The 11,141-nt window shown below is 33.5% G+C and overlaps 1 protein-coding gene across 1 annotated transcript in view; it reads right to left on the reverse strand.

Annotated features, from left to right (window-relative positions):
* Positions 1-4,815, reverse strand: part of LOC140438331 (uncharacterized) — a 51,230-nt gene extending 46,415 nt beyond the window's left edge. The window contains exon 1 of the mRNA XM_072528011.1: positions 4,676-4,815. Within this exon, the coding sequence (XP_072384112.1) occupies positions 4,676-4,712 (37 nt within the window). The 5' untranslated portion in view covers positions 4,713-4,815. The remainder of the gene's footprint in view (positions 1-4,675) is intronic.
* Positions 4,816-11,141: the final 6,326 nt, after the last annotated feature.

The raw sequence follows: 11,141 nt of genomic DNA on the forward strand, positions 1-11,141 counted from the left end.
TAGTCCTGATTTATTTTTAATAGAGTTGGATTAAAGACAGACATTTCAGGGTAATTTTACCTGTTACTCAATTTGCGATAATGATGTAGTATTAAAACGAAATATTAAAAATTATTTAGAACAAACACTGAAGTAGAGAAAATCTCCCGACGAGTTAAAACATAGGACAAATTAAAGAACTATGGGTCAAAAAACAAATTTCACAGACTAGACTTAAGGAATAACGCTTAAACTGACTAACAAAAGAGATATTCAGAAATGCAATATTTAAAGGCCACTAACACTATTACATTACAATATTATAACATTATTGGTTATAATATTATAGCATTATTATAGTTAATAACATTGTTATTACTAGAGTCTTAAAGCTTTTTACAAAATTGTTATTGAAAAAATATAACCAAAAATTTGATAAGAAATTAAAAGATATCCAAGCAGGATTCACGCAAAACTGTTCACCTGTGGACCATATAAGATATATCCTGAAAAGTTTCTTGGAAAAGACGACCGAATACGAAAAGAAAACATACATCAGCTTTGTGGACTTTGACAATGTGTTCGATAGAGTAGACTCGAAAAGTATTTGGAAAATATTAAATATCTATAAAATAAACAAAAAAAGTATCAGCCTGATTAAAATATTCCACAAAAATGGAACATAATGGAAGGTTTAATTGTCTTCGATGTTATTTTTATTCATATATGATTAGACAGTGAGAAAAGTGGAAGATAGAAAAACGAAAGTAATATGGAACATGAAAGGGAAACTGGAAATCTCAACGACAAAATGATATTTAGTAAATACGAAAAGTAACAAGATCTTGGAAGGGACAGGTGAACAAGACTAAAAAATATCCGTTTAAAGACGTTTAGACAGTAAATAGAATAGATATTAATTTATATGGCCCAACATAGAAAAATATTATAGAAATAATAGTATAGATACCGTGGCCGGTCTCCGATTTCGTGGAGGAGGAGCTCCAAACTGAGTAGGGGCTCTTCTGTACTTCACGGAAGACAGACTGGGCATGGGATATCCTCAACCTCGACACGGCACATCCCATATGGCTGATAGGGAAAGTTCCTGCAGATATGCAGGACAGGTACGAATAAGGCATTGCCAAATAAGTACCCGCGTATCATCTGAGGATATGACATTAGACAGCAGTAATGTCATTACTGGATTAAGGCTATGGGAAGTAAAAATCCTGTAGGCTTAATTCCAGATACTCACAGGCGACACTCACATTATGAGTTAAGCGGCTGTGATACTGCGATCTTCGGGCACTCTTTTGTCCTGAAATTTGAGAAATCGGCTTCGAAGGCGGAGGAACTAAGACTTTTAGTGAACGGCATAAGGATGCAGAAGGCAAGGAGAAATCACTGCATTAAAGACTTCTTGTAAGTATCTCTAATACAATTATCATGGTGATAAAAAACTTTAAGATTTCGACTACTGATCATGAAAATCGGAATTCAAGATCCGACAGGGAAGGTAAATCTAGCTCAAACCGTGAGGCCTTCCAGGTCGTTATCAAGAGAAATCCTCACGAACCAAACTACATTCTAGATGATGGATCTCTAAGAGTATTGCGAACAGCCATAAAGATAGGTACATGGAACGTTAGAACAATGTACGAGGCGGGAAAAATCTATAATGCCATTCAAAAAATGGAAAGACTCTCGATTAATATTATGGGAATAAGGGAAATGCGCTGGGCAGATACGGGATACCGAGTTATCAAAGACCACAAAATATTTTACTCAGGAAATCTTAAGAACGAACATATAAATGGAGTGGGCCTAATTATGAATAATAAAATCGCCAACTGTGTGAGTCACTTTGTACCTGTATCAGAAAGGATGCTCTTAGTTTAGTTTAACACAACTCCCATAAAAACAAACATTATTCAAGTATACGCTCCTACAGCGGACGCCCCAGAAGAAATCATAGAAGAATTTTACAATGACCTTACTAATATTGTCAAAAGGATTCGGAAAAACGAAATAATACTAATAATGGGAGACTTTAATGCTAAAGTTGGCAAAGGACAAAGTGGAAATTTAGTGGGATCCTTTGGTCTAGGGGAACGTAATGAACGCGGAGACCGTTTGATTGAATTTGCAACTGAAGAACAGCTCGTAGTGACAAACACCTTTTATGATCTTCCTCCAAGACAACTATATACGTGGAAATCTCCCCAGGATACTCCAGATCAGACAGTACGAAATCAAATAGACTATATTCTTATTAACAAACGATTTAGAAACTCTATAACATCTGTTAAAGCGTACCCGGGATCCGACATAAATTCGGACCACAATCCACTTATCGCCAAAATGAAACTTAGTTTAAAGAAAGTTCAAAGACCAAAAATTATGAAGTACGATATTAACCAACTGAAAAATAAAACAGTAAAGAAAAAGGTTTAAAAACGCCTAAAAGAAAAAACGTGGGCTCGTACAGAAAAACCATGGGCCCGTACAGAAACAGATAACACAGATGTAGAACTAGAAAATTTGCACAAAGTAAGTCAAGAAATAACAGAGAAATACTTAAAACCTGAAAGAACAAATAAAATGGAATGGATGACGGAGGAGATTCTATGTATGATGCAAGGCAGAAGAAACGCTAAAGATAATAAGAATTACTACAACAACATAAATAACGAAATAAAAAGGGCTATTAAAATAGCAAAAGAAAATTGGTTTAGCTCGAAGTGTACAGAGATAGAGTCATTACAACAAAAACATGATTCATTTAACCTCCATAAAAAGATTAAAGAAGCGGCAGGCTTATATAAACACAAGAACACTGAACACTGACAGATATTTAGGGAAACATAGTACTGGAAATGAGCATAAAAGAGAAATTTTAATTAAATACGTGGAAAAAACTTTTGAAGATATACGAAGTAACACTGGTATTACAACAAACACCAATTGCGAATCTGGACCACCATTTACAGTCGAAGAAGTAAAATATGCCATCAAAAGCAGCAAAAATGGTAAAGCAGTAGGCCCTGATAATTTTCACTCAGAATTCTTAAAACCTATGAACTATGATGGCATAAAATGGTTGACAAATATATTTAACAGTATATATGATACGGGCGTGGTTCCCCAAGAGTGGTTAGTATCAACTTTTATAAATCTTCCAAAAAAACCCAATGCGAGAAAGTACGAAGACTATAGAATTATAAGCCTTATGAGCCATTTACTTAAACATTTCTAAAGGTCATCCACAAAAGAATATATACAAAATGTGAGGAACAACTAACAAGAACACAATTCGGATTTCGTGATGCTCTGGGAACATGGGAGGCCCTTTTTGCTGTACAGGTGCTATTTCAGAGATACAGGGATGTGAATTGTGACATATACGTATGCTTTATAGATTACCAGAAGACATTTGACAGAGTAAAATATGACAAATTAATGACTCTAATGCAAGAAATTGGAATTGACAACAAAGATCTTAGAATTATCAGAAACATTTACTACAATCAAACGGCCAAAATCAAAATAGAAGACCAGTTAACTGATAAAATTGCAATAGAACGTGGAGTACGACAGGGCTGTATTTTGTCTCCATTGTTGTTCAATATTTATTCTGAATGGGTATTTAAGGAAGCTTTAGACGGTTGTGCGAAAGGAATACTAATAAACGGTGAATGGTTGAATAACATTGGATATGCAGATGACACTATAGTTTTTGCCGATAATCTGAATGACTTACAGATATTAACAAATCGCATAACAGAAGTCAGCAACAGATAGCTCTATAGATATAGATAGATAGCAGACTAGCTCTTAACATAAAGAAAACCAAATTTATGACAATTAGTAAAAAACCAATACTAAACGCTCAACTTACAATCAACCAACAGAATATCGAAAGATTCAAGCAATATACATATCTAGGCACCAATTTAAATAGCCAATGGGACCACTCAACAGAAATTAAACAGCGAATAATAAAAGCAAAAGCAGCATTCGTTAGAATGAGAACCATCTTCAACAGTCGAGACATATCATTAAAAACAAAATGCCGTCTATTGAACTGCTACATATTCACAGTTCTGCTCTACGGAATGGAAGCATGGACACTGACTGTTGCATCTATGAATCGACTCAAAGCTTTCGAAATGTGGTGTTATATCCTGGGTTGACAGAGTTACTAATGTGGAGGTCCTGCGTACAATGAGGAAAGAATTTGAAATTCTCATGACCGTCAAAATGACCGTCATGACCTAGGACATGTAATGAGAAATTAAAAACGTAACGGCCTTCTCCAGCTGATTCTCCAAGGGAAAGTAGATGGTAAGAGAGGACCGGGAAGAAGACGCATTTCCTGGCTTCAAAATTTACGAAAGTGGTATAACACGACTACCACTGAACTGTTCCGCGCTGCAATAAACAAAGTAAAGATAGCCGTGATGATCGCCAACATCCGGAACGGATAGGCACTTTAAGAAGAAGACTATAGATAACTACTCATAATAATTAGTAAAACCAATACAGACAATATTAATGACGATGATGATGTTTTACCTTTTGTAAAAAAAAAATATAGATAAAATGGATCATTATATCTGTGGTTATATTAATTATTCGATGTAAACAATAAACAAAAAATTAAAAAAATAAATAAATATAAATTTTAACTTACCGACGCACAATAGAATTGAAATAATACAAAATTTCATTATATTGCAGTAATTTATGTACTTAATTACACCGAAAATATGTATGAATTTGAATTTATATTAGTCTTGTGCTATTTTGTTTAAATCTACACAAATAGTAACCTTTGATAACTTTGATCATTTTTATATTATATCTATATCGAATTATATAAATATATTATTATTTAAAATAAGTATTTTTTAAATTTACAAAAAATACTTCAACTATGACCATGGCTACAAGAACACTAACATAAGATAATATATTATAATAAATAAACAAAATAAATAATAATTATATGATTTTGTATTATGATACACAGGGTAACGGGTACAGTGATTGGCCACTTTAGGAATTACCAATTGAACTAAAATTGTAAATTGTTATCATTTGAAGTAAAATAGTTTTTAAGGGTTTTTTAATAGCAATGAAACATCAAATTTTATAAAAGCTATATTTATTTTATTCAAACTGTGCCTGTATTGGTATGGGATGAATTGAGTAGCTCTGTGATCGATGCAGCCGGTCCCAAGCCCGGATAAAGAGGAGAAACAGAGGAGTGACACCTCTAAAAAAAACAAGGGTTTAGTTGACCCGGCTGATAGCACCCTGTGAGGGTCTCTGTCTAGGGTACAGTTGAAAACCGATCAACCGTCTCAAAAGCAGAGGATGGCTGGAAAAGTCACAATGGTCGACAGGACGGAAGAACCAACAGCGTCTGATCCAGAATAAGCGGCTGAAGACAAGGTCCTGCAAACGTGGGTGGCAGCGTTAGAAATTAGCAACCTAACACACAGAAAAAGGTAAAGGTAAGAAGAATGAAAATCGCAAGATGAAGAAGTCAAATACGGAAACACATTACCAGGTGGAAATATGTGCAACATATGAATGAAAATCGCAAGATGAAGAAGTCAAATACGGAAACACATTTTCAGGTGGAAATATGTGCAACATATATGAACATTTATATGTGCAAGGATGGAACAAAAAGGCCATGGAAGTGATCAAGGAGTTTAGAGAAAGCAACATCGACATGTTAGTAACAGAAACCAAAAAGAAGGAATAAGCATAATATCATCAATAGGAAGATTATATGGGAAGATACTGCGAGAAAAGATAGAGCAAGCGATAAAAGGCAAAATCGGGTAGGATAAAATAGGCTTCACGGCAGGAAGATCATGCATAGACCACATATACACACTGGAACAACTGTTGGAAAAGCAAAAAGCAAAAAATAGAGATATAGATTTAGCATTTGTGGACCTGAGAAAAGCGTGTGTCTCTGTAGTAAGGTCAGATTTAGCATTTGTGGACCTGAGAAAAGCGTGTGTCTCTGTAGTAAGGTCAGAATTATGGGAGGCAATGTACAAATTAGAAATATAGATAGATCTGATAGAAGTTACAAAAGCTCTGTATAAAGAAAATAAAGTGTCCATTAAAACGAAACAAAGGGACCTGCGTAGCGCAAGCGGTAGGATGCTTGCCTCGCATGCCGATAGTCCGGAGTTCGAATCCTACCGCCGGCAAGGACAACTGGACCATTTTAAATATGTCTATAGGCCCCAGGTCGACTCAGCCTGAATAAAATGAGTACCTTGGGTAAAACCATTACCTTGGGGTAATAATAGGCGGTTGAAGCGTAGCACTGGCCATGTTACCTTCCTTGTATACCGTAGGCCCTAGATATAGCAGACTATCCTGCTATACTCCCAAAGCCGCGAAGCGGTATAAAATGGGAGACTATTATTATTAAAACGAAACAAATACCTATATACCTTAAACTTTGCAGATGATCAAGTAGTGATTGTACAAGACCAAGAAGACCTCAGTTACATGCCGAGGAAACTACAAGAAGAATATACCAAGGCTGGCCTAGACATTAATCTCGCGAAAAAGTGAAGAAGACATAGAAGATCTCAAGATTGACGACAACGTAACAATAAAAGGAAAAGAAAAATTTAAATACTTGGGGTTTATAATCACGAAAAAGACAACAACAGAGATAGAAATTAAGCAAAGATTAGGACAAACAAGAACAGCAATCCGAGAACTTAACTCAGTATGATGGGATAGACACCTAAACATGAGGACAAAAATACAGATTTATTTATAAAACATATTATGACATATGGGGCTGAAAATTGGATTATAAGTAATAAAAAGATCAGTTAGATAGTAGCAACAAGGAAAGAATGTCTGCGAAGATGCTTCAGAATTACAAGAATGGATAGGAGAAGTAAAGACGAAATAAAGCAAAGAACATCAATAGAAAAAGACATAACTAACATATAGAACAAAAAACACTAAAGTGGTATCGACATATAAGAAGACCTAGCGACAGCAGATGGATAAAGCGAATAACTGAATGCAGCCCCATAGGAAGGAGGAAAAGAAGACGACCCCGAAGGCCCTGGAAGAACGAAGTCGACGAAGCCATGAGTAAGAGAGGCCTAAACGATAGAGAATGGTACAAAAGATATCAGCATAGCTCGCAACAAAGGAAAAAAAACTATAATAAAATATGTGTTTAAGATGGAAGGCAACCGTATATACGTATTTCTGACTATTGGTCGTCTTCAGTACGGTGCAGCCAATTTAGAAAAGGAGCATATTACCTTGGGAAAGGATGACTACAGGAGCAATGCGACCAATTTGTGGCAATAATGTTAGAAGGCTCTAAGGTTTCCAAAGCAACAACCAACACATCCACGGAGGAAGCTAAGCTACCTGAGAAAAGGAATGCCAAACGTTTAGAACGTTTCAAACAACAAGAAAAAGGTTAATGCGAGTTGATGGTCAAATAAAGGTAAAAGATATTGGCATAGCTCGCAACAAAGGAAAAAAGATATATAATAAAAATATGTGTAAACGATGGAAGGCAATCGTATATACGTATTTCTGACTATTGGTCGTCTTCAGTACGGTGCAGCCAAGTTAAGTGCAGCAAGATATTAATGCAAGATATGTATTTTCTATTATGTTAATTTTTATCAGATGCAAAGACGGGGATTTTGTCATACTTCTTTTTCTCAGCCAAAGAAAAAAATAAAAATTAATAAATAGATTAAATAAATTTTCAAGACATCCTGGTAAACAAAATTTATGTAAGATTAACAGAAAGCTTTGCCTTTCAACAACTGATTTTTATAAACTCGCAGGTAAAATCTTTTTATATAGAATTAGAAATCCCATACTCATTATAATCTTTTCACTGTTTGTATATGACCTAGGATTAAGGGATAATAAGGATCTATCCTAATAGGATAGAATATATATTGTTATTAATTAATTATTGTGAAATGAATTATTTATTTGTAACCAAAGGGGAAGCCAGTTTATAAGCAAAAATTTTAGTTTCTCTAGAAACAGGAATGGGGTTTTTTCCTAATGATTGTAAACAAAACATAAAGCGTTTTGATTGGACAGTTTTTTTTTAATGGGAGAATTGATAGTCGATGTAGGGGAAAAAGTGGCAGTTATTTTTTTGATCATCGAAAGAAAAGGTCGCGTATCGATAGAGGGTATGTTCGTGAGTTTGGATACCGGCATTGTGAAAGGAAGTTAGCAGAATTGTGGAAGGAGATTACAAGTCGATGAAACGATATCCTTGGATCTAGAGTGGGAAGTTTATGGAATACGAAGGAAATAGTTTGGTGGCACCAAGTTGACAGAAAGAGATCCTTGTGTCATTAAGAAGTAGCTGAGTGTTTTCGAAAATTAAATTTCAAGTGTTAATTGTTGGAGAATTGACTCAGGTGTTTCGTACAGTCGCCGCAGGAGGATTGCAGATACGAAAAAAGGAAAGTCGAGGCCAATAGTGGCAGATCACATTGCTGTAAAACGTGGACGATTCTGGGTATTGTCCAAATACAATCTACAAAGAAAAGGTCAGTGATTTTCTGTTCAGAATTGAAAATTTTGTAACTGTGAATGAAGCTTGTTGAACCATTGTCATTACTATTTTAACTCTTGAGTAGACTTTATTTGTAAAATGTTTTAAAGTTTTGTTTATGCAATAAAGTAAATATTGAAAAATTAGATAAATAAAAAGTTTTAAAGATATTCATTGAAATTGGCTTTATATTGGTTTTGTCTGGAAGAAAACCTAAAATATTCTTTTTGTGTAAATTTTATTGTATTCATTTACGCTGATTGATAAGATAACGGCAAAATTTGATAATTGTTTTATTCTTTTGTAAATAAAATAAAGAATACCAATTTTTCGTAACATACTATTGTTATTATTATCCTTTTTTCTCTATCCTGATAAAGGACAACTAGGAAATCTTTGGACCGACACAACATAGGTTACTATAAGGAGATTTTTCACCCTAAGAACAATTAAGTTGTTTTTAATTTGCTCAATTAATCAAGTAAAAAAAATAAAAACATAATAATATATATTTATATTATACACTCTGGGCCAAAATTATCCGGCCACCTTATAACTTGAAAATATTGCTATAATAATATGGTTGCTAAACAGGTAATATTTAATTGTATACCGGGTGTACGAATTAAACTGTGTTTTTTTCTTGAAGTTTGCATCACCCTGTGGAATATTCTAGCATTTATAAAATATTGTAATTAAAACCTAACTATAGCCTCATGGTTTTTCATCATTTTGTTTTTTGATTCATTCGCTTATGTTAGATAATCCAAAAGTTAGGTAGTTTAACAACTAGCCATGTTTTTCATTAATAGACGGTTCAACTCACCAGCAAAATTAACTCAACAACCTTTATTATTGTTTTGTTTACATTACACCTGTGACAGTTTGTTTCCTAAATTTCGAAGTCATCGTAGGATTTTTGACATATAGTCGTTGTACGATATTGTAGCAAATCTGTTTCCGTTGTAATAACAGTTTTTGAACAATTTGTACTTAAAATTAACAATTAAAATTGTAATTTTATATCATTGTGAGCGAATATTGTTTAAGTTGAAATTTAAGTGCTTATTTATTGTTTGTGATTTTAAAAATGCCATTCGTTCCAACTGATGCTTCCAGGGCATATATATATATATATATATATATATATATATATACATATAAATATATATATATATATATATATATATATATGTATATGTATATATGTATATATATATATATATATATATATATATATATATATATATATATATATATATATATATATATATATATATATATATCTACGGCATAAAGTGGACTCCGCCCATGTTAAAATTCAGGTTCAAGTGAGCTCCATGGTCAAGTGGCCACCGATATACGGAGCTCACTTGACCATTCCATAATATTGGCTCTGTTGATTCGTCAACATGTATAGTTTCATAATTTTTAAAAATTTTGTGGAGCCCCTAATTACCCCTGTATCATGAATGTATATCGCTTAGTTCACGTGTATATATTATAGGGGTCGTTCAGATCTTTTTCCGTGTATATTGGAACCATAAGTATATAGGTTTAAGTAAGCTCTGATAGTTTGGCAACTATGGGATTAAGCCGTTTATTTCCAGCGGATATTCTAAACGGTTCATATGGACTCCTTACTTTTGTTATCATTCATACGCATTACAGTATGTAACAGATATGTGTACTACCAAATACCTGTTTTTGGTAGGTACGTGCTTTTCTAAAAATAGATTTATAGATACAAAAGGATTTCATTACCAAGTTGGATGTGTTTTTTCATATGCGAAAATTATCTAATATATTTTGTTAACGTGAGTATGTCTTTATACGTTTTATTTAAGAATCCGGTTAATAAGAACTTCTTTTATTTCATCCATTGTTTCATGATATCTTATATACAGCTTTTTATTATTTTATTTCTTCTATTTTATTATTTTATTTTTTTATCTGTGTACTACATATAATTCTGGATAGAAGGTTATCTCAAAATAAATATTTATTTGCTAAAATAGATATTTTTTGTTAAAATGGGTAGTAGTGCACAAAAAAGGGAAGACTGATTAATTTATCTAACACGAATTATACAACTTCACCAATATTACATATTTCTGAATGTTTTATCTCCTATTTAGGGGTAATATGTAATCAATATAAGTGGAGTTAGTGTCAAATTTGCAATGATCTTTATAAGTAATAGCTTACTGACTGTACTTTACATGTTCAGTTCACATAAATAAACTTTGTACCTTCAGAAAAGAGCGATTCGAATGGTAAAGTTTACTAAGAAAGTGTAATAAGTCTTGTACCACCCCACATGCACACAAGTTAACCGGTGTTTGCAGGCCAGAGTCCTCCTGGCAGATTTAAGAAAGATAACTACCATAAGGAAGTTCCTTTCGAGGGATCAGATGGCGAGGAGCAGCTTATTTTTGTTCGTATATCTTGCAGATTTGTTGATATAGCCATTTTTTTCTTGATTTTAGTCATAAAATGGGCTGATATTCGTGGAGTGGATGTTACAAATCTGGACTTTGTTTCTTTTGCTCTCTAG

This window comes from Diabrotica undecimpunctata, chromosome 4, assembly GCF_040954645.1.
Source record: "Diabrotica undecimpunctata isolate CICGRU chromosome 4, icDiaUnde3, whole genome shotgun sequence".
NCBI lineage: Eukaryota > Metazoa > Arthropoda > Insecta > Coleoptera > Chrysomelidae > Diabrotica > Diabrotica undecimpunctata.